At 39.1% G+C, this 25,515-nt stretch overlaps 1 protein-coding gene across 2 annotated transcripts in view; it reads right to left on the bottom strand.

The window, feature by feature from the left end:
* PLCH1 (phospholipase C eta 1) overlaps positions 1–25,515 on the bottom strand; it is a 289,851-nt gene that overhangs the window by 55,783 nt on the left and 208,553 nt on the right. The window contains exons 1-5 of one of the 2 annotated variants that reach the window (XM_089331048.1): positions 17,837–17,947; positions 17,322–17,415; positions 15,417–15,620; positions 8,715–8,835; positions 3,450–3,621 (exon numbers count right to left, since the gene is read on the bottom strand). In XM_089331048.1, coding sequence (XP_089187174.1) covers positions 3,450–3,621; positions 8,715–8,835; positions 15,417–15,620; positions 17,322–17,415 — 591 coding nt within the window. In that variant the 5' untranslated portion in view covers positions 17,837–17,947. Of the gene's footprint in view, positions 1–3,449; positions 3,622–8,714; positions 8,836–15,416; positions 15,621–17,321; positions 17,416–17,836; positions 17,948–25,515 lie in introns of those variants that run through there. The other variant, XM_070072610.2, reaches the window with a different exon arrangement.

The raw sequence follows: 25,515 nt of genomic DNA, 5'->3' as shown, positions 1-25,515 counted from the left end.
TGACTTAAGATGTGACTCCTTGGGGCCGGTGTTGTGGCATAGCAGGTAAAGCTAACACGTGTGGCGTCGGCACCCCATATGGGCACTGGTTTGATTCCAGGATGTTCCACTTCTGATCCAGCTTCCTGCTAATGTGCTTGGGAGGGAAGCGGAGGATGGCCCAAGAACTCTAGCTCCTGCACCCATGTGGGAGCTCCTGACCCCTGGCTTCAGACTAGCCCAGCTCCGGCCATTTATTTGGGGAGTAACCAGAAGATGGAAGAAAGACTTACTTTCTCTCTCTCTGCCTTTCAAATAAACAAATCTTAAAAAAATTAAAAAAAAAAAGATTATTTGACAACTTGCCCTGATGCAAGCTCCCAAAACTGCCAACAAAAACTGACCATCTGCCATGGGGCCCTCACCAGTCACCAGGCATTTGAATCTTCTGCACTGTGAGCTAAAGAAAGCTTTTTATTTATCTGTAGTCTGCAGCAGGCATTTTGTTACAGTGAGGAGCAGCTGACTTACACAATACTTCAGGACGGAAAGGGAAATGCCACCATGATGTCAGGGGGTGGTGAGGAGGCAGGGGAGCAGCACTAAGCTTTCATTCCCCTTCAGGCAACGTGCAAAGGTGAGGGAATAAAAAGAGAAAGCAAGAATCTCCCTCATTTTCAGTCCTTTTAAGATTCTATTAAAAGACCCTGCATCATGACGGCCATATTCTCAACCAGCTTTTTCCATTCCTGGATCTCAAAAGTACTTTGCATAGGAAATAGTAAGAAAAGCAATACAACAGCACGTCTCACCAATAAAGTTACTCCTAAGGAAAATTATAGAGCAAATTTGTGACTTTGTGGTTTTTAACAACAGTACAGTGTAGATATAAACAAGAAGTGACACAGTGAAACAGGTATTCCAGGGGTGGGAGGTGGTCTCTTCCTGATTTATACTCTAGAATTAGGTTAATTCAAACATGGTATAAGGAAGTATGGCTGGGACCGGCGCTGTGGCTCACTTAGTTAATCCTCTGCCTGTGGCACCAGCATCCCATATGGGCACCGGGTTCTAGTCCTGGTTGCTCCTCTTCCATTCCAGCTCTCTGCTGTGGCCTGGGAGGGCAGTGGAGGATGGTCCAAGTGCTTAGGCCCCTGCACCCACATGGGAGACCAGGAAGAAGCACCTGGCTCCTGGCTTCAGATTGGCGCAGCGCTGGCCATGGTGGCCATTTGGTGAGTGAACCAACAGAAGGAAGACCTTTCTCTCTGTCTCTCTCTCTCACTGTCTATAACTCTACCTGTCAAATAAATTTTTTAAAAAAGGAAGTATGGCTAACACTCAGCTTCAAGTTATCTGCCTACCTGGCTCCAGAAGAATGGCAGTTGCTCTGTGCTTCACATTTATAAAAGTAGAAACCTTGGATCATGCAATAAGAGTTGCTTTTAATAAATCTGGGCAACATTACAGTTTGTTATTATTTTTGTTTATAAGCAACTTTTTAGTTTTGGGGAGATTTATATACTACGGTACTTAACCTTCTTAGAAAAAATGCAATTAAAAGTATGAGTTTCTTTTGGTGTAAATTTTCTTCATAAACATGGAATATACATATTATAAAAAATACACATGATTTCAAGTGTTCTTGAACTAAAATACAGTCATAAATTTTAATTTCATTTTCCACCGTCTTTTTGAGAGTTGTATAATGAATTTTCCACAGACCCAGACAATCTTTCAGTCTACACTACTGCACCCTTTTCAGTGAGTGCCTCAGACCTACTGTCTCTGACTCACGCTGGTGCTCATAGGCCCTGGGACATTCAGTACCAAATGACCCAAACTCAGTTTTGCAGAAGGGACTCAATTCATATCAGGTACCCACTTTAAGTTCCACCATCCAAAAGCAAAAGATTCTATTCAAATGAACTTATTCTGTATTGAATCTACTGACTGCTGGCTGAAGAATATTTAGAAAACAGGAAACATTACAGGACTACAATGGTGGCATTTCGTTGTCTAACCAGGAAATCGGCTTTTACCATTAGGGTTTGCATTTAGAGTGACTTAGGTAAATTGGCCTTAATGTTACCTCTTGTATTATTTGAAGCTGACAACACCTTTTGGATGGACTCAGAATCCATTATACTCAAATGATACAAAAACAGGCTTTGACAAATTCTAAACAAGAATATTTTATATTTTTTCCCACATGCCGCCCACCATTAAAGCTTGCAATGAAATGAGAAATGACATCATTTCTTTGACTTTCCTACTCTCTCCAATATGATACATGGTTAATTATATACATCCCCTTTAAATAAAATACAAACCAGTGTGTTAGTCTATATTTGATTATTATAATGAGATGCCTGAGGCAAGTTACTTTATCAAGAAGAGTTTACCAAACTCACAGTCTTGGAGAATGGAAGTCTAAACTGCATGGCGCAGGTGCTTGAAAGAGCCTCCCCTTACTGCCTCATATCATGGCAGAAGAACCTATTTCTGTGTCTGTGTGGCCTCCCTTGTTCTCCTTATAAAGTCACCAGGGTGCAATCATGAGTGCTCTACCCTAGTGGTTTTATTACGTTCTAAAGGCCCACATCCAAGCACTATAGCTGGATTAAGTTTCTACCCCATCAAATACCATAACATATGACTTTGAAGATTAAAGTCATGCATCAGCTCAGGGGGACAAACCTTAAAACCTTATTCAAACCACAGCACCCAGTTTGAATATTAATACTCTATTGCTCTTTTTAGGTCCTTAATCTCAAAACAAAACAAACATGCAAGGTGGTTTTGGACCAAACACCTAGACTGACTGGAATTAAGTAAAATCAGAAAGCTAGTGATCTGAAAACTCAAGGAGCTATTTTTTTGGCTCTTCTTTGCATTAATAATATGCATTCAGAGGATCTGTTTATGAAACGCTATTCTGTCCACTTCCTGCTCCTTTGCAGGTACAGGAGTCCTGTGGGGCACTATGTCTGTGCCTCTGCTCCTCTCTGAAGCAAACGCTTCTTATTCACATAACCAAGACTGATCAACCATGACGACTTATTTTTTTTTTGACAGTTATTGGAGCTTGAAATAGGAGAAAAGAAATCTGAAAAAAATGCTATCAAAAAATGGACACAAGGAGCTTCCTCCTCACCTGCACCTCACACAGCTATACACTCATTCCTCTGGCAGCATGAACTGTTCTAGACTAACATATTAAACAGTTAGCTTACAGTACTGACATTCTTGCACCAACAAAACAAAAGCCAGAATATATGTTCAGACAGGAAGCAGCCTTCTTAGAGGGCATAAATATAATATATTGTATAAGGTGGATAGGCAGATCTAGACAATCCTTCATGAAGATTCTAATTATTAATCTATTTTTAAGCCAATCTTTAGTCTTTAATGGAGGGTAGGCTTAGTTGATAATTAATGCCTTCCAATTCATTCTTTGAGAAAATTACCTTCACTAAGATTTTGCCTTTCAAACTCTGAGGGCTTGGGAGTTGCTTGCACTCTCCTGTGTCTACAGATGACAGGTCCAGTTTGTCTCGGAATATTCCTTTCAGGTACTGAGCAATCTTCCTCTGCTGCTGAATACTGCAGTGATTCTCAATAGACAATATAACTGGGAACCTGGGAAAACAGAAACACATTCCAGAGGCTTCAGGTACTGGCAACTCATAGGAATTTTACAAAAGAATTCCATATTCATTGTGTGCTTACAATCCTAGTGACAGTATTTGCAATAGTGGCAATGATTAAAATGATACAAAATGAGAAAGATTAGAGATGCATTAAAATATTCCTCTGAGCAAATTTACTTTGGTAAGCATAATGACTGAACAAAATATCAATCCATGTGGATGATTTAGTTTAATATTTTGCAAGAGGAAAAATAATCAGTAGGTACATTATGTATTTTTTAAAATTAAAAAGGAAGAGAAAAATTGTAAAGAGCTGAGAAACCTAAAGACAGCAAACTCATATAATTTTCTCTTATTCAGTCTAAAGACTAGAAACATCTAAGAACCACAAATATCATTATATGTAGTTATTTACTCTAAATATACATAATCAGCTCACAGCTCAAATAGCACTGAGAAGAAAATAGCAAGGTGGAATTATGTGTTATATACTGTCCCGTGTCTGGCATTTCAAAATCACTTCCTTATAGAAATATATGTTAGTTGTCAATTTTTTAAAAAGGCCAAGCATTCACTCTACACCAGATCTTAAGTTTGTGTACAGAGAATTTGAGACTCAACGAAGTGACTACCCCAAGACAGCCTGACAAGTTGGTGGACAAGGCACATAGGAAACCAGGGACAACCGTGTGACTTTATTCCTCTGTCAACTCGGATTTTTCTTTAGAGTAAGAAATTCTCTCAAATTCAGATTTGATTAATTTTTCCTAATTTTCTATCATATATCTTCAGAAATAACAGACAATGGATTCTTTCCATAAAACAATAAAAACCAATACTTGAATTGCCTAATACATGTATGTGGAAGAAAAAATTCTTTTTCCAGGCTTTCTTAACAAGAACAGGTTCCATAATATGGGCTACACCTCTTGAAATTACCGTCTATGCTCATTAGTAAGGCCTACTGCTGAAAGTAATAACAGAGATGACTTTTGTAAGAGTCAGTTGCTTATCTCACCACAATCTATGTGTTGTTTCTTTCCTAACATGAGTTTTACCCTAGAGTATTAGAGGAGAGAAAAACAACAATAAACTACCACCCTGAGGTATCTTGCAATTACATTAGGGATTTTTAACCATGAATTTGCAAATTATCAATCTGCTTATTAAAAGCTTGCTAGTGGGGCCAGCACCATGGCTCACTTGGTTAATCCTCCACCTGCGGTGCCAGCATCCCATATGGGTGCTGGGTCCTAGTCCCAGGTGCTCTTCTTCCAGCCCAGCTCTCTGCTGTGGCCCAGGAGGGCAGTGGAGGATGGCCCAAGTGCGTGGGCCCTGCACCCCATGGGAGACCAGGAGAAGCACCTGGCTCCTGGCTTCAGATCGGTGCAGTGCTGGCCATAGCAGCCATTTGGGGAGTGAACCAATGGAAGGAAGACCTATTTCTCTGTCTCTCTCTCACTGTCTATAACTCTATCTGTCCAAAAAAAAAAAAAAAAAAAAAAAAAGCTTGCTAGTGTCTGATAATGTTCAGTGTAAAGATGTGCTTCTCAAAAAAGAAGAGAATAATTTTGTACCCTCTAGGGATATTTCTCAATGTCTGAAGACATTTTTGGTGGTCACAGAGAGTGTTACTGGCATTTGGTAAATAGAAGCCCAGAATCATGCTAATCATCCTACAATGTGCAGAAGACAGCTCCCTACAGCAAAACAATTATGTGGCCCAAAGCATCAATTCACCAAAGTAGAGAAGGCATGGCATGAAGTTGAAACCCAAGTCTAAGAAAGAAAATGATCAAACTTTTAAAATGCACTAAACAAGCTTATTAACTGTCTTAATTTAAATCAGGGTTATAAAAACTAATCAGAATTCAGTATTCACAATTCCCCCACACAGAACACACCATAAACTAAACCTGCCATACAGCAAGTGTCTCTTATTAGAACAACATTTTAGCCTCATTATTAATTAATGAGACCAAGTATTAAAATTTTAAAGTCTACTAACTTTTTAAAATTTAATTTTATGCAACTACAACTTTTATTTGCTTCTTTAATTCAAAAATTCTTTCTCAAAAGTCTGGAATATTACAGAACAGCTAGGCCACAAAGAATGAATAAGAAATGCATAATGTAGCCTGCTGTTTTCAATCAGTTCACAGGAATACATATTTCAAAGAAGGCAAGTAACCAACAATTGTAAGAGGGTGCTATATGACAGAAATATGCTCAGGATGTTAAATATAGAGAAAAAGAAGATTTAAATCAGCTGATGGCATCAGTAAGTTTGCTAGAGGGACAATGCTTAAGTAGTCTTGTACATAATACAAAAAGTGGCAGGTGGAATGATGGGAAAAATGGTTGCAGGCAAAGAGAACATCACACATGAGGGTAGGGAGTTGCAAAAGAGTGGGGCTCACTGGAATAGTCAAAAGTCAGAATAATTAGGCAGAATCCTAAGGTTCTGCTGCAACGGAAGAAGACATTGGAAGGCAAAAAATAGGCCAGGTCTTGAAGGGCATAGAAGACATGCCATGTACTACAGAGAACTTTTGAAGGATCTTAAGACAGGAATACAACACCATGCTTATATTTCAGAAAGAAATTTTTCGTATCAGTGTGGAAGATGAACCAAAGGGAAAATGAAAGGTCAGCAATGGAGTGCAAAGACAATTTAAGAAGAATGTTCTCCCTGATCGGTGACAACTGACTGAACACCAAAAAGGAAACCTGTTGAAGTGAAATGAACACTATGGGAAACGGTGATTTGATCAGCATAGCCCTGACTGTTAATGAACAACTTAATACATTATCCCTCTTAGTAGTTTTTTTGTCTGTTCTACTTAATATGACTGGTTTAATTCTGTAATTAATACACAGTTATTCTTAAGTGTTGAAAATTAACTGAAATGTGATCCCTGTTAAACATAAGAGTGGGAATAAGAGAGGGAAGAGATGTATAATTTGGGACATGCTCAAGCTGACTTGCCCCAAATGGTAGAGTTAGAAACATACCAGGGCATTCCAATTCAATCCCATCAAGGTGGCATGTACCAATGCCATCTCACTATTCCAAGTGATCAATTTCTGTTCACAATTGATCATAATGAAAGGACTAAGAGTCAAAGGGAGCACATAAACATGTCTAGTACCTGCTAACACTAGCCGATAGAGTAAATAAAGGGGAGAGTGATCCAACATGGGAAGTGAGATACTCAGCAGACTCATAGAATGGCAGATGTCCTAAACAGCACTCTGGCCTCAGAATCAGCCCTAAAGGCATTCGGATCTGGCTGAAAAGCCCATGAGAGTATTTCAGGCATGGAAAGCCAAGACACTCTGGCAAAAGATCTCTGTGAGTGAGATCCCAGTGGAAAGAACAGGTCTTCAAAGAAGGAGGTACCTTTCTCTGAAGGGAGGAGAGAACCTCCACTTTGACTATGACCTTGTCTAAACAAGATAAGAGTCGGAGAACTCAGAGGGCTTCCATAGCCTTGGAAACTCATGACTGGAGCATAGGGAGATTACTGATGCCATAGACAGGAGTGTCAATTGGTAAAGTCAACAACAGGAGTCACTGTGCACTTACTCCTCATGTAGGATCTCTGTCCTTAATGTGCTGTGCATTGAGATTTAATGCTATAACGAGTACTCAAACAATATATTTCACTTTGTGTTTCTATGGGGGTGCAAACTGGTGAAATCTTTACTTAATGCATACTAAACTGATCCTCTGTAAAAAAAAAAAAAAAAAAAAAAAAGAAATTATCAACTCCCAACTTGACTCTCACTGGGATTAAACATGACAATAGGTCTGATCTGATTTCATCATCATTTAAAAAAAATCATCTATTATTTTTCACTTTATGTTTCTGTGTGGGAGCAAACTGTTGAAATCCTTACTTAATGTATACTAAGCTGATCTTCTGTATATTAAGATAATCGAAAATGAATCTTGATGTGAATGGAAGGGGAGAGGGAGTGGGAAAGGGGAGGGTTGTGGGTGGGAGGGACGGTATGGGGGGGAAGCCATTGTAATCCATAAATCGTACTTTGGAAATTTATATTCATTAAATAAAAGTAAAAAAAAATTTTTTTTTAAATTATAATATTACTAATACTAATAAAAAAAAGAAAAAAAAGGAAATCTTAAAAAAAAAAAAAGAAGAAGAAGAAGAAGAATCAACAAATATTGTCTGAATTTAGACTAACTCCCAATTTCTGGCTGCAGCCACTGGTAGGCAGTACTGCCCCTAAGCAAAAGGAAACAGAGCACAAGGCAACTGGAGGTTTGGCAGAATGAGATGCCGAGTTCAGCTTGGGTTGTTAAGTCCCATTCTGGCAGGAGTCTCATCTTCTGTTCAGTGTTGTGGCTGCTTGCACTTATGGCATACTCAGATGAATATGTGATGAGGATTTTTTTCTGTATAGGCCTAGAACTTACAGATAAAGTTTTAGACATATAATTAAACATCTAAGAAATAGAACAAGGGCAACACCTTAGGGAATCATAACTATTAAAAGATTAAGGCAATGGAATAGCAAACCATAGACCAAAAAAAGGAGATAGAAGCCATCATAGTAATGGAGGAGAAAATGTTATAAGGGAAGAGAAGAAAAGTATTAAGGAATAGATGACCAACACTATTGAATGTCAAGGAGAGATCAAGTAACACAAGGATGCCACAAACTTAAGTATACACAGGCCACCCAACAAGTCTGGAAATCTAGATAATATTATTTTACCATTTTATAATCTAATACCAAAACTACTTATTTATGTTTCCAGACTTTATGGATACTATATACTCAGGGTATAGAAATTTAGAGGTCACTCTGTCTTCAAGAAGACAGGATGAGAATGAATGGGATAGGAATAAATGGAGCATGGAAATGTACAAAAGATGGAACCCATACAATTTGTCCATGATGTTTTGCTGAGTGGGAAGGAGAGAACTAAGATAGTAGAAAGGGAAATATAAAGTCCAAGAAAGAGCATAGGTTTTATAGCCATGTTAATCCAGGCAATGTTCCATGTGCTAACAGACGGCTGTACTCCCTCCCAACTGTTGCTATACTTACTCATTCTTCACGAACGCATGCTTGTTGATGGTGTCCACAACATCTCTGAAGAGAATTTTTGAAGTGAGAGTATAACCATGGTGCACAACTGGCTCTCCATCTGGACCATCCCAACAGTCAACTGCCAAAACACAGAACTTCCATCAACAACCCCAAATCTCTGGTGTATTAATATTTCTGGGACTACAAGACACACATTATTTTTCAGTTAATATTTAAAATTGTACCTATTAAAAAATTATAAAGATGCCACATAGAATAATTTCTTGTCAGAAGAAGGAACTGAAGATAATAAATGATTTGCTTTTGAGTGCTTATCATTAACAAGGATGCCATGCACATAATTAGCCTTGCTTTCCAAAACCTCTGCTAGATATTGATCTAAATCCAACTAAATATGTGCGGATATGTTTCTAAACAGGTTGTTTCTCCAAGCTCACTTCTTCAGCTTTCAAAGGTCTTCTAGTAAGTCACAAAGCCCTTCCTCGGTCAGTCACAGGACTTTTCATAACCGTTCAATTAAATTCATTTTGTTTCCATTAGATTTATTTAGTTCTGTTAATTAAATCCTAATCAAGGCTAAAGTGGGATCCCCACAGAACCTTGCCAGTTCACATAATCCCTCACATTTCTCCCTTTCTTTCAGTAGGGGCCACACATTCAAAGAGCTTAACAGTTAACATAAACGAGTGCAGCAGCCCAAGAGGAAACATGAATACAAATGATATAACTACTCCTCAGTATCAATCATCACTAAGGAGGAATAAGAACATTTAATGCCGGACTTTTTTATGATTTATCTATTTATCTGAAAATCAAAGTTACAAAGAGAGAGGGATTTTCCATCTGCTGGTTCACTCCCCAGAAGACTGCAACAACCAGGACTAGGCCAGACCAAAGCCAGGAGCCATCAGCTTCCTTTGGGTCTCCCACATGGGCAGCAGGGGCCCAAACACTTGGGCCATCCTCCCTGCCCCTCCCAAGCTGATCCAAGCTGGATCAGAAGTAGAACAGCCGGGATCTGAACCAGAGCCCATATGGCCCCACTGGCTACACCACAATGCTGAGCCAGTGCCAGATATTTTGAGAAAGGTAAAAAGATCTAGATTTCATTCCAGAGTATTTTCCAAGTTTTTAAATACTGGCAATTAATCAACTTTTTAAAATACAATATGGGCTAAACATAAGCAATTCTGTAGCCTGAATTTCTCAAACAGGATATAGATTGAAACTCTGCCTTTCATTAAAACCATAGTGTTCAGGACTGTTTATCTTTACTGTTTTGGTAGCACCTTTCCTATATGCATACCCTAAGAGATGATACCTCTATTTCCTTTTATAACAATTATTTATTTGAGACACAGAGACACAGACAGAGCTCTTATCCTCTGATTCATTCTTCCTAATGCCAAGAACAGCTGAGGCTGGACCAAGGCTACAGCCAGGAACAGGAAACTCAATCCAAGTCTTCCACATGGGTGGCAGGAACCAAATTACTTGAGCCATCACCTGCTGCCTCCCAAGATCTGCATTAGCAGGAAGCTGGGGTCAGGACCTGGAGGCTCCTATCAAACCCAGGTACTCCAAGCTGGGATATGAATGTCTTAACTGTTAGGAGAAACGTCTGCCCTTCAAAAACTTTTAAAATGTTCACCATAACCATGACAGGACTGTAATGTTAATTTTACACATCAACGTGGGTGGACTATGATGGCTTCCACAGCAAAGACTGAGGTTTCTGGTGGAGGGAGAAAATCTCCTAAGACTGCAACACAGAAGCCCTGAGTCTCCAGCCTGTTGCCCTTTGGATTCATACTCAAGACAACACCAACTCTTACATCAGTCTCCAGCCTGCCAAGCTTGCTCTACACATTTCTGACATGCTAAAACCCAAAATCATGGGACCCAGTCCCTTAAAAATCAATCAATCTCAATCTTTCTCTTTATATATTTTACATGTTTCCCTCAACAACCCTAACACAGTTATCTGTACTGATCCTTTAAATATTGACTATTCAAATATCTTTAGGGACATAACTGGGAATGGGGGATGAAAAATAGTGTTTAAGATTAATACTGCAGGAGGGCCAGCACTGTGGCATAGGGAGTAAAGCTGCCACTTGCAGTGTTGGCATCCCATATGGGCACTGGTTCAAGTCTCAGCTGCTCCACTTCCAATCCAGCTTTCTGCTATGGCCTAGGAAAGCAGTAGAAGATGGCCCAAGTCCTTGGGCCCCTGCACACAGGTGGGAGACCCACAAGTTCCTGGCTCTTAGCTTCAGATTAGCCCAGATCCAGCCATTGCAGCTAGTGGGGAGTGAACCAGTGGATGGAAGACCTCTCTCCCTCTGCCTCTGCTTCTCTGCAATTCTGCTTTTCAAATAAATAAATAAATCTTTTTTTAAAAAAAGAGAGAGATTAATATTGCAGGGACACTGGAAACAAAGTATAAAGATGCTGTTGGCCGGCGCTGTGGCTCAATAGGCTAATCATCCGCCTTGTGGCGCCGGCACAACGGGTTCTAGTCCCGGTCGGGGTGCCGGATTCTGTCCCGGTTGCCCCTCTTCCAGGCCAGCTCTCTGCTGTGGCCCGGGAGTGCAGTGGAGGATGGCCCAAGTGCTTGGGCCCTGCACCCCATGGGAGACCAGGAGAAGCACCTGGCTCCTGCCTTTGGATCAGCAAAGTGCACCGGCCGCAGCGTGCCAGCCTCAGCAGCCATTGGAGGGTGAACCAACAGCAAAGGAAGACCTTTCTCTCTGTCTCTCTCTCTCACTGTCCACTCTGCCTGTCAAAAAAAAAAAAAAAAGATGCTGTTGAGAAGAACAAGGTTTTGTAATATCATCCTACACTGCCATGCTGTTCCTTTGGGTCTGCAAATAATGTCAAATGGAACAAAGATATCTTCTCAGAAGAGATTAATCCATCGTTTTCCATGTCCCCGAAATCTTTTGTCTCTGGATATAGTCTTGGAAAGAACGCACAGATATCTCAATTTTTACCATGATTTATAGTCCCATTTTGGTGGAAAAGGGGCATGAGAGTTCATAAATGAACTAATGTCAGTAGGTACAGCAATGTCATGCCTGAATTGTTTATCATGTCCACATACAAACAATTCCTAAAACTACATCAACTGTGAAAAATAGGGTGCTCTGTTGTTAATACAGGAAGAACATCCATAGTTGAAGGTGCTGGGTTGTCCTAATGGTCACATTGGATATCCAATTTCATTACTTGTCTGTTAAGTGAGAATAACAACACTCCCTGACAACACTGGCATTTACCCTGAGGCATTGATAGCCAAGTTCAAATGGCAGTGAAGTCTCCTGCAAGAACATGCTGTGTTGGGAATATTGGCGAGGTAGAAATCCTCCAACCAATGCCTCTAGCCACAAAAGAGCTGGGGCTTGTGTTTCAATCAGGTCACACACTAGAGGCTTCCAAAAAGCACCATGACAAACAAGTGGGTCAGTTGGGAGTGCAAGAAGCTAACCTGGTGGTTTTTCATAATGAAACTTAAAAATGTTCCACCCTGGTAGTGCTCCCAGAGATAACAGGAAAAGTTGTAAACCGATTACAACAGTGATGCAACATCAGTCCCATAATGAAAGTGAAAATCCCTGAACAGAACATCCATATTTATTAAGCAACTCAGGCTGAAAATCAAGTGCATGAAAAGCCATGTACAAAACGTTATCAATTTGATTTGCTGACAAGCCCACCTTACCAAAAAGTCTTATTAGTCTTCCCCAAGACACCCTCTGCATCCTGACTGAAGACATGACTGACTACAGCTGAACTAACGGAGATGGAAAACACAACATTACAAAACAGAAGCTTGAAACTGGAGAGATTCTTCAGGTCACAGGACCATGAAGAAACTGTCCAGGATCACTATTCTTCATTTCTTACGTGCAACACTTGGCAAAAGCTGCTTCAGAAAACTGTCTGTGGGACCCAACATTTTCAACTCATGACCTGCTATAGTCTATAAGTCGAGTTCTTTAAATCCTAGACATAGCTGTTTAAGAATAAAAACAAGTTCATTGAGATTGAAGTGCCAGTGAGTATATATACATTGCTGCCTCCATGCCCAAGTTCCAAAGGTAAACTAAGGCATTCCAATCACAGGGCTGACAGAAATTGCTAGGAGACAATACAAGATCACATCACCAAATTCTAAGCCTTCAGAATCACATATTTGGTGGTAGACATAATTGGGAAGGAAGCAAGTTCCTCCTTTCAAAGCCAACCTGAGTGTGGGTATTGTGATCTGAATCTCAGACTAGAGTACTTGCTCAAGTCGCCACTGCTCTGTTCAGATGAAGCTTCCTGCTGATGCATCAAATAAGGCAGAAGAAGGCCTAGGTGCTTGGGTTCCTGCCTCCCACTTGGGAGATGCTGATGGAGTTCTGGGCTTCTGCCCTCAGGCTTGCTCTGTCCCCAAATGTTGTGGGTATTTGGGGAGTGAATCAACAGATGGAAGATTGAATAACTGATCTCTCTCTCTCTATCCCTTTCTCTTTGTCTCTTTCCCTCCCTCTCTAACTCTCTCTCTCTCTTTTCTGCTCTGCCTTTCAAAAAAAATTAATAAATCTTATAAAAAAAAAAAAAAAAGCCAGGGGCCAGCGCTGTGGTGCAGTGGGTTAATACCCTGGCCTGAAGTGCCGGCATCCCATATGGGCACCGGTTAGAATCCTGGCTGCTCCACTTCTGATCCAGCTCTCTGCTATGGCCTGCAAAAGCAGTTGAAGATGGTCCAAGTCCTTGGGCCCCTGCACCCATGTGGGAGACGTGGAAGAACCTCCTGGCTCCTGCCTTCGGTTCGGTGCAGTTCCAGCTGTTGTGGCCAACTGAGAAGTAAATCATAGGATGGAAGACCTTTCTCTCTCTCTGCCTCTCCTCTCTCTGTGTAACTCTGACTTTCAAATAAATAAATAAAGCTTAAAAAGCCAATCTACCCCTCTACCCTGTGCTTCTCACTTTAAAAAAAAAAGTATTTATTTGATTTCAGAGTTATAGATGGAGAGGGAGAGACAGAGAGAGAGGACTTCTATCTATCTGGCTCACTCCCCAAATGGTTGCAACTGGCTCCAGAAGTCTGGAGCCTCTTCCAAATCTCTCACGTGAGTGCAGGGGCCCAAACACTTGCATCATCTTCTGCTGTTTTCCCAGGCACATTAGCAGAGAGCTGGATCAGAAGTGGAGCAGCAGGGACTCAAGCCAGCCTTCATATGGGATGCTGGCATTGTAGGCATTGGCTAACGCATTATGCCACAACACCAGCCCTGCTTCTCACCTTCTCTAGCTGTCCTTATGTGACCTGATAGCTTTCATTCAGTCCCTTTTGGGGCTGCTCATGCCAGTCAATGCTTGCTCCTCCAGAGAGCACCCAGGCATCTTGGACAACAGTGGAGTGGAAGAGTGTGACCAACTTGCGCTCAAATTGCAACTTCTAAGCTTCTGACCTATGAAAGCTTAAGTCATTTACCTATAACTCTGAGTTGAAGTGTCTTCTCAAGAGACCATTCTATATCCACTGATGGTGTTATAAGAATTAAATGAGGATATATGGAAAGTACTTAACAAGGTCCTGGCTCACAAAAGTGCTGAAATCATAATAGTTCTCTTTTTCCTTCCTACAGTATATTCAAATCCACAGAGACAACCAAATTTGCCAATAGGAAACAGATCAAGTACAAACCTTACCAAGTTCCCCAGGTAAGTGTAATTTCTTCTCCTCAACCAAAACTTTTCAAAAATAATCTTCCAACTTTTACTGTAAAGTTATAGTTCATTCTAATGGTGATAACTCTAAGCCAAATATTAGGGGAGGAATTTGCTGATGCAAGCTGATGAGGGAGATATTTGAGAGAATAAAGGAGATCATGTGCCTTTAAAATTACACCACAGCTGTGTACATTCTGTCTGTGCAAATATATGGATAAGGCAACCTTTTAGACAAAGCTAACTGATAAGCTGCCCTCTTAATACCCCGATCAAAGCTGGAGGAATACAAGCTTTGGTTCACTATAAGGAGATGATTGTAGGAACATAGTTAGGCTTGGGTAGGACACTGATTTTGGATAAGTAAACCAAAAAGGAGAAAATCAGTATCTGGAAGGACCCAAAAAGCTAAAGAAATCACTCAGAGGAAACAGAGATTTCAAAGTTGCAAAACTGCCCAGAGTTGACTATCTCTTTATTGAGCTAGTAAAGGTCATTTTCCACATCTGACCTCCAAGAAAGTGTTACTATTAAAATGATAGGCAACCATCAGTGTGAATCCAGTGAGGCTGCATGACCCTGGCGTTTCTGAGCATGTCAGACGTGCAAAACTTGTAAGGAAACAAAGGGCTGAATAATGACTGATAGCAGAATGCCACCTTCCAGAACTTTTGTTGTCTGCGAGGTTTTTATTTATGTTAATATTTTATAAGCATCTTCACTATATAGTTGCTTAGGCCATTCATTTACTAGAAACTACTGCTGGTGTGTATTCTCAACAACTACTCCAAAATTACTGTCTTAAATCATTATTGCACAACGCAAGAGAGGATTACGAGTTAAGAATTGTTTTACAATGAGTAGAGAAAATGGTTCTAATCAGTGTGGGAGCATTTTCTGCAGTCTCTATTCTTTTTATTAGACTTGTCTAACTGATTAAAGGAACACACTAGAACTTGGATGAAGAGTACATACCTTCCACACAACGACAGCCCTCTTGCAGCACCCGCGCGTACATATCCACTTTGGACTGAGACAGGAGCTGGTCCCCTGTCAGGTATGTGTTGTGAGAAGAAGCAATGTAGTAGTTGCAGAGGGGCTGATCCATGTCCTGGTACACCTCGTGGTGCAGCGGGTTAAACACGTCACAAGCAGGACTACGCATGAAGTTCGTGAAGCCTTTGGAAGAAGGAAAGAAGGAAGCACTTGAGCTTTAGAAGCACATCCACTTAATTGACTAACAGAGACAAAGAAGTCAAAGAATGCTCAAAGCAATCATCTCATTTATCCTAAGGACAGCTTTTGTTGGGAAAACTGGGGCAATGAGAGATCTGCTTGAGGTCAAGTAGATGTGTCAAAAAATAGAAATGTGCTCTTTGGGGAGCAACCATTGAAACATAACCTAGAGAAAAATAAATGTACTTTTCAAGAATTTTGATTGGGTGGGAGAGGGCTCACTCAGGGCAAAGAAGCCATTTAGTAACAACTATACTCAAGTGATAATTGATCGAGTGTGACCTCAGGGGAGGCTCATGCCGGTACTCTGACCACAACTGATAGGTTGTTAAGTTGATTTGAAAAAGCACTTTAGTCAATCCTGTACTTAAAGTAATACATCAAAAATTGAGCACTGCCTAAATTCAGGGTGTGATTATTTGACTATCAAATTGGTTTCGGAGAATGCTGTTAACAACTGGCATACATTGTAACTTTGAAATTTACTTAAAAATTATGTAGGAAACATCAGTTTTTCCAGTCTTTCAAAACACAATGCAGACATTAAAGAGGCATTCATTAATACATGAATAAATACATAAATGACTCACAAGTAAAATGATTATTAGGTTAAGTGGTGTCAAGTCTTCAAGAATCCTTTGGTAAAATTATATCTGCAAAGATGCTCTGAGCCTTAAGAATTTCTTCATCCTCATCTTTATGCTCATAACCTAGAAGCTAGGCTTAATTTCATCTTTTGGGGCCCCACGAAGGAAAAAATTTCTGAGTACAGAAAAGGCCCAAATTAGTTTGTCTTGTCTGATTGTTTTTAAAATGATTTTTAATGATAGATGAAAATTATTCCTCTTCATTTTAATTACCCTCACTCCAGGAGGTAAATACATAATAGTAAAACTCCCTTGTCCATGCTGATCATGAGAGTGAAGGGAAATGGGAGGCCAATGGACAGGATCAGCCATGGCTTTGGATGCTGTTGGCGGCAGCAGGGCCCTAGTGATCTTCCACCAAGATTATTTGCTTTGCCTGAGTATCAGCTGCTTGCAATTTATTTCCTTACATATCTGAAATATATGTTAGATAGATACACGTACACACACACACACAAGCACGGCTATGATTTTAAGTATATAATACCCAGAAGCTAGATTCTGAGTATATAACTGTGGGCAAATTACATAATTTCTTTGAATCTCACTTTTCTCAACTACAATATGAGGTGGTTATATTAATGATATTTGTCTTACCAACAGTGCCTTCAGTAGTACCAACTGGGAGAAAAACAAGTCAATTGCTAACATTTCTAAAGAAATACATTTCTTTCAGTCACTAGTTTCAGATTACTAAATTCCCCTTCACAAGTCTATCAGGATGAAGCTATTTCCAAATATTAGCCAGTTGAGCCGAAATGTTTCTCAGCATCCACCATACAAATCGGTGTCCAGCAGATTTCCTTGCTATAGAAAATGTCAGGGGCACCGTGACAGTAACAGCCATAGCAGCATCAGGGCATCTGTGTTGTAGGCTTGCTTGATCATCTACAATTCCATGGGTGTCTCCTGATTCTTTCCCTAAACACTTCTGCTGGAATTTAGCTTAGCAGACTGCATCCAAGAAATGAGAAACTGAGAATATTAGTTATTTTACCTTCTATGCCAAGAACATTTTTCACCTTATTTTCTTCTGAAACTTCAAACTTCTTTATGATGTCAAGACAATAGTCTGTTGTCACGTTATTCATCTAAGTAAAACAGAGCATTAGTAGAGCATCTTTAATTTCATGAGATATGTTTCCCTACACTAAAAAGAAGGTGCCGATTCTTAAAGCATTCTCAATGCAGTGCAATTTACTTAACTGTGCAGTGTTTGAGACTACTAGTGTCAGAGCTACTTTGTCTTTGGAGAATGATCATGACCTCAAACATCCTATGTATCTTTCAGATTTAATCAGAGAAAGCAGCCCTTCACCTATTATATAAGTTTTCTCCAGGAAGTGGTAAATAAACTATAAAATCAATAATCAACACAATCATTGACAAATGTCCATTTACTCTAAGTTAGTAGCTAATGGCAAAGTTAATGCTTCCTACGTTAGTACTAGAGTTTGCTGATCATAAATATACACAGAAAGAAAACAATTCAGGGCCAGTGCGATGGTGTACCAGGTTAAGCGGCTGCAATCCAATATGTGCGCCGGTTCAAGTTGCTGCTCCTCCACTTCCAATCCAATTCCCTGTTAATGGAACTAGGAAAAACAGCAGAAGATAGCCCAAGTATTTTGGCCCCTGCCTCCCACATGGGAGACCCAGATGAAGCTCCTGACACCTGGCTTTGACCTGGCCCAGCCCTGGCTATTATGGCCATATGGAGAAATGGAAAAATGGAAGACATTTCTCTCTCTCTCTCTCTCTCTGACTTTTAAATAAATAAATAAATCTTTATTTTAAAAAATTCCCTACTAAAACAGAATGCTTCTATGGAAATCCACCTATATGTGCACATATATTTATAGAACCTTTCATCGAATGACCAGAGCAATCTGCCGTGGTGATTCAGAAACACGAAGGTCAGCAAGAGAAAATTAAAATAAAAAACTAGGTGTCGCTCCCCCTCTTCATGGAGGAACGACACTAAACCCTGCCTAGGCTTCATATCCGAGTCACGGTACCATTATGTCGCTCCCCCTCTTCATGGAGGAACGACACAGGACCCTGCGCTGTTCTTTCGTCTGCTCGGCCCTCCCCGGGTTTGCTGCTGGTTCTTCCCGGGTTGGCTACCGTCCCTTCCACCTCCGTGGAAGGGCGGTTCCCCCTGCCACATTCCCCACTTCCGCAGGGGAGCGGCACACCGCCGGCCGGCTCTCTCGGGGGCTGCACAGGTGTTCCCTCAGATGTTCCCCTTAGATGTTCCTGGTGCATGTTGTCTCTCTCCTCCTTTATAGTCCTCCTCCGCCAATCCCAACTCGGCTGCCCACACGCCGAGTACGCTACTCTCCTCCAATCAGGAGCAGGTCCTACAGTTTATTGGTTGAACTGGAGGCAGCTGTGTAGAAGCTGTTTCCCTTCTCAGCGCCATATTGTGGGAAAGCAGATGCATAGAATAAGTCTTAATTCCAGTAACTTAGTCTAGTCCGAGTTGCTCCCCACAACTAGGTAAGGTTAGAATCTCCAGAGCTAGACTGCTTTTGTTCAAATAGCTAACTCACATTAACAGTGAGACCTAAAGTAAGTTACTTATCTTCCCTGTGGCTACCTAACCTTAAATTGAACTCAGGTAAACTAGGAAGATCCCATGAGATCCAAAAGCTTCGAGCAGCTCATTAATTTGTCTGCAATTTGCTAGAGCATATTAGCACATGCAATCTAAAAGATATAATTTCTCACAAAATAAAAAAACCAAACTGATAACAACTTTATGTGTCAGCTTACACTAAGTTCATTTTGCAATTTTTAGCAAGTTTAAACATAGATTTATTTATTCATTCAATTGTTTATTTATTTGAGCAGGAGAGTGACAGAGATAGATATAGAGACAGAGACAGAGTCTGGGTCTCCCATATGGATGACAAGAACTCAAGTATAACAGAGTAGTGATGCAGATTAAATGAGTATTTGTAAGAATATTGTGCAAAAAGCAATATATCTTGTTATTATTGAGTTGGTCTCAATGTTGCTGCATGAACATTACATACTTAATGTCACTGGAAAAAGTAAACTCTTCAGGAATGTTCTGTTTATTAACAACATAAAATTATATTTTCATCAGTAAGCGCTTCAGCCCCACACCCTGACATTTAAAATACTAATGAATAATCATAGAGGAAGCTAACCTTGTGAGCCAGCATCTCATATTTCCTCAAAGATTCCATTATCTCTTAGGTCCAACACTTAGGTTTTAGGGAAATCTGATTTTTCTGAATAGTCTGCTGAATAGCTGTTAAGCTTTTTGCCGGCGAAATATCCTTGATTTTTGCCAGGTTCAGAGAGTGCATAATGCTTTAAAAAACTGTATAATAGCTAAAAATTTTATCACCTTTGTTCAGAGGCCCATGTTATCAAGACATCACCTGAAAATACCATAAGTAAATGAAACTGTGATACCTCCAAGGAACTCTACTGACCCAGACAAGCTTTGAGCAGCTCATTAATTTGCCTGCCATTTGCTAGAGAGCATTAGCACATGCATTCCAAAAGATAAGCAATTTCTCACCAAATAAAAAGCCAAACTGATAACAACTTTATGTGCCAGGTTAGACTAGTTCACTTTGTAATTTTTAGTGGTTTAAACATAGATTTGTTTATTTAATTATTTATTTGAGCAAGAAAGTGACAGAGAGAGATACCAAAACAGACAAGAGTCTGGGTCTTCCACATGGATAGCAGGAACTCAAGTACTTGAGATATCATCTACTGCTTCCCAGGTACATTAGCAGTTAAGTTGTACTGGAAGCAGGGAAGTGAGAAAAATGGGATGCAGGGGTCCCAAGCAGTGGCTTAACCCACTGAACCACAATGCCCACCCTAACTATCCAGTTTATAACACCATTTGTTTAGAAATTTAGGGGCCTTAAGTTGAACTCAGGTAAACTAGGAGGATACCATGAGATCTAAAAACGAAAAAAAAAAAAATAAAAGACAATCACAAAGTTCAAACTGAGATGTAGCCATTTCCAGGTAAGTAGAGAATTTACTCATTCAAGATCCAAAGTAGAAATTAACAGCAAAAAGTTATAACTGCAAAATACATGAGTAATTATTGAAAACATTAGTAAGTATTCCACATAGCTCACACATTTCTAGACAACATATAAGAATGGAAAAGAAATAATCCATTTTTCTAACAAAATTCAACTATTAAGGATTGGCTCAATGAAATATAGTGAAACTTCATAGTATAGAAAACTAAAATGTAAGAGTCAGTCATCTCCCATCCTTAGCCCATCTCTTGTTCTTATTTAATCTCCCAATAGCAAATTCATGCCTTTTATACAATTTTACATCTCTCTTAAGTTTATCATATTAATGAAGGTTCAACATACATTAGTGTTCTCTATTTTCCTTTTAGACCCTGTTTTCCTTCTTATTTGGCATAGCTGATAAAGTGAAACAGTAACAAATTCTCTAATCCAGGCTATATCTTATGGTTCTCATTAGAAAGTTTTATTGGCTATGAAATAAATAACCCAACTGCTATCTCCAAAACAGGATTTTTCTTTCTACTACAGCCAATTGATACCAAAAACAGTTTAAGATAAAACCTGATATATTTTAATAATGGCTCCTAACATTTATTTAATATTGTCAATGTTTATGATAAAAACCTTTTAGACAACTAATCTTAAATAGTCCTTACAATAGTTCTTACAATAGTCTTATAAACATATATACATTCTATTTACGGATAGAAAAATTGTCATTGAGAAAGGTTGAACATTGACATCAAAGTCACAAAACCTTAAGAGGTAGAATAAACTTGAACCTCTTTCATGTCAAATTCAAATTTATTTCTGTTATATTATAGCTATCCTTTGAGTGATTTTCTTTATATATACAACTTAAATTTTTACTTTCAAAACTGGTTGGCTTTCAGTATAATTAAACCTCCTGAATCATTTATCTTTTTTTTCTTTTTAAAATTTTATTTAAGTTATACAAGCTTCATGTATTTCATATAAACAGATTTAGGAACATAGTGATAATTCCCACCCTGTCCTCCCTCCCACACACACTCTAACTCTTCTTCCTCCTCCCTCTCCCATCCCCACACTTAGTTATTACAAAGATCTATTTTCATGAATCTTTTCCTAACTTAAATTTCTGCAATTTTCAAATCTGTGATTATATTTTTTTATTTTATTATTCAAATTTGGACTCCATTTTCTTTTACTTGTTTGCTATGTTTCTTTAATCTCATCCAGAAAAGACTCACTAGCCCTCACATATAAGGCCAATCCATGTCCCTAACACTACTTTCTATTTCTAAGCTTCCTATAAGTTTTCTAGCGAAACTTTCCCAGAAAGTGCAAATTTCAAAACAAAACCAGAGGAGTTAACAAATCATAGCAAACCAGGCACATGAAGCACACACACACACACACACACCTCCCCCTAGTAAGGTGCTCAGACTCGACTTGCCAAGGCAGAGCACTGATGGATCACTATCTGTGAGGCAGCTGGCTCTGGAAAGCCCACAGCTCTTTTCAAGGATGGTGGATGTTTGGGGGAGCAGACATGGCTGAGAGTGGATCATGTGCTCTCTATGACTGTGGGAGACTTGCACCCTGTGATTACGGGAATTCTGTGACTGTGATAGGGCATGCAATACGTGCAGGTAGGTCTTTGAGCAATCATTGTGTCTGGTTCCAAGGCTCACAATGAGGAGCCCACAGATCCTATGTGCAGTTCATGTGCCTGCAAGGGTGAGATGCTTAGGTGCTGTAGGCTCACCCTGGGTTTGCTCACCTTGGCAGAGACAGGCTGACACTGTCACAACACCAACCAATACGATCATACCCTCCTTGCTGCAGACAATAAAGGAGATCAACCATGACCAACTTTGATGTTAGCCTGGATTCTTGCTCCACCCTCAAGCACTAGCCAGAGCTCCCTGGTCCCACCCAGCATACACTTCTGGATATCCACTGATGAAGCAGACACTCCAATAAGCTACAGAGGCATATTTCAAACATAAAAGCCCTCAGAGGAGAAAACCAACAAGTGTTTCTACAGATTCTAAAAATAAATGTAAAAATAAAATAAGCATGAACAAAGAAGAAAATAGTACTCACCAAAAGGAATGCAAAAGCACTTCAATATTAGAATGTGAAGACAAAGATATTGATGAAATGCCTGAAAAGTTACTCAAAAGAATGATCATAAGATTACTCAAAAATACTGAGAATCAAAGACATGACTTAAAGAAATCCATAAACGACCCATGAAAAATTCTGTTGAGAGACAGAGATATTGAAGAGAAATCAAACTGAAATATTAGAAATGAAAAATTCAGTGTGTTAAATAAAAATACAGTAGAAAGCCATAACACAGACTGGTGAGGCAGAAGAAAAAGTTTCTGAACTAGAAGACAAACCTTCAAAAATATCTCAAAGGAAGGAAGGAAGGAGGGAAGAGGAGGGGAGGGGAGGGGAGGGGAGGGGAGGGGAGGGGAGGGGAGGGAAGGGAAAGGATCTCTGTTTCAATATTCATGGGATACTATCCAAAGACCAAACACATGTGTCTTAGGACTTCCTGAAAGTGTGGAAAGACAGAATGGATTAAAAGACCTATTCAGTGAAATAATGGCAGCAAACTTCCCTAAATTGGAAAAAGATAGGAACATCCAAGTATAGGAAGCACATAGACCTCTTAATAGGTATTATCAGAAAATATCTTCATTATGAAACATTAAAGTTGAACTTTCAAAAGTAAAATACAAGTAGAAGATTCTAAAATGTGCATGAGAAAAATGCCAGTTTACTTTCAAAGCATCTCAATTGCACTTAAACCTGATTTCTCATCAGAACCCTATAGGCTAGGAGAGAATGGAGATACATAGTCCAAGTCCTAAAAGAAAAAAAAACTATCAACCTAGAATACTATACCCAGCAAAGCTCTCATTTATAAGTGAAGGTGCAATAAACATATTCCAAAACAAACAGAAACTGAAAGAATATGTCATAACCACTCATCCAGCATTACAAATGATGTTTAAGGATGTACTACATACACAAATAGAGATAGTCATCATCATGAAATAATGTGAAGGCAGAAAATTTTCCAGCAAAAATAAATATTCCAATTAAGATACAGACTGGTTGAATGGATTGAAAAACAAAACCTACCTAGTTGCTGCCTACAAGAGATACACCACACCAACAAAGATACACACAGACTGAAAGTGAAAGGGCAGAAAAAGTATTCCATGCTAATGCAAAGCAAAAACAAGCAGTAGTAGCCCTCCTAATATCAGATAAAATAAACTTTAACACAAAAACTGGTAAAACAGACAAAGGGCATTATGTAACAATTAAGGGGTCAATGCAACAGAAAGATATGACTACAATTAATGTATATGCATCTGGGACCAGCATTGTGGCGTCACTGGTTAAGGCATCTCATATGGACGTCGGTTTGAGTCTGGCTGTTCCACTTCCCAACCACCTACCTGCAAATATGCCTGGGAAAGCAGCAAAGGATGGCCCAAGTGCTTGGACCTCCGCACCCATGTGGGAGACTGGGAAGAAGCTTGTGGCTCACTGCTTCAACCTGGCCTAGACACAGCCATTGCAGCCATTTGGGGAGTAAACCAGCAAATGGAAAATCTCTCTGAGTCTCTTTCTCTCTCTCAATAACTCTGCCTTTCAAACAAATAAATAAATCTTTAATATAAGTATATAATAATGAATTGTTTATAAATAAATAAGTATTTAATGTAAATATAAATGTATATGTACCCAATGCTAAGGAGCCTGGTTATTTAAAATAAAAGTTAACAGATCTAAAGGGGGTCACTGACTCCAATACAATAATAATGAGGGAATTCAACACCCACTTTCGTCAGTGGGCAGATCAAGTAGCCAAAATATCAAAGAAACAACAGAGTGAGTCTACACTATGGTCCAAATGGACATAATTGATATCTATAGAACATCCACATCTGTAGAATACAAATTATTTCATCAAAAAATGGAACTTTCTCTAGGATAGACCATATGCTATCCATAAAACAAGTTTCAACAAATTCTGACCACAATGGAGTGACACACCTGGAAATTAACATCTATTAAGCTCTAGAAAACATGCACATGCATGGAGATTGAACAACAGGCTCCTAAATGAACAGTGGATCATAAAAGAAATTGAAATGGAAATCAAAAAATTCCTATAAATGAATGAAGATGACAACACAACATATCAAAAGTTATGGAACATAGCAAAAGCAGTGTTAAGAAGGAAGTTGATTGAAATGAGTGTCTACATCAAGAAATTAGAAAGGCAACAAATAAATTATCTAATAATGCATCTCAAGGACCTAGAAAAACAGCAATAAACCAAGTCCAAAAATAGGAGGGAAGAAATAATTAAAATTAGAAAATAAACAAAATTGGAGCCAAAACAATGATACAACTGATCAATGAAATGAAGAGATGGTCTTTTCAAAAAATAAACAAAATTGATATACCACTGGCCCAATTAAACAAAAAGGTGAGGTGTAGGGGGGAGAAAACCCAAATTAATAAAATCAGAAGTGAAAAAGGAGATGTAGTTATAATAGATACAACAATTACAGACCAATATCTGTATTTCCACTAAGATCTGGAACATGATGAAGATGCCCACATTTACCATTGTTATACAATATAGTTCTGGAAGTTTTACCCATATCCATTAGGCAAGAAAAAAGAAATCAAAGGCATAACATGAGAAAGAAGGAAATGAAATTATCCCTCTTTGCAGATGACATGAACCTATATATAGGGAACCACAAGAAGAGTTCGGTAGTTACAAGACATAAAATCAACACACAAAAATTAGTAGCCTTTGTACACACCAACAATGAAAAAGAACCTGTAAGATCAATACCATTCACAATAGCTACAAAAAAAGTTTTAAATACCTTGGAATAAATTTAACCAAGAATGTGAAAGATCTCTACAATGAGAATTACAAAACATTAAAGAAACAAATAAAAGACAAGACAAAAATTGGAGAAATCTTCCATGTTCATGCATTGGAAGAATTAATTAATTAATCAAAACGTCCATATTACATAAAGCACTTTAGAAATTCAATGTGATCCCAATCAAAATACCAACGACCTATTTATCAGATCTAGAAAAAAA

Source organism: Oryctolagus cuniculus, chromosome 4 (assembly GCF_051225735.1).
Source record: "Oryctolagus cuniculus isolate XC-2025 breed Fujian yellow rabbit chromosome 4, ASM5122573v1, whole genome shotgun sequence".
NCBI classification, from domain to species: Eukaryota; Metazoa; Chordata; class Mammalia; order Lagomorpha; family Leporidae; genus Oryctolagus; species Oryctolagus cuniculus.
Note: the sequence above shows the minus strand (reverse complement) of the source record. Positions and strands in the feature narration are given on the sequence as shown.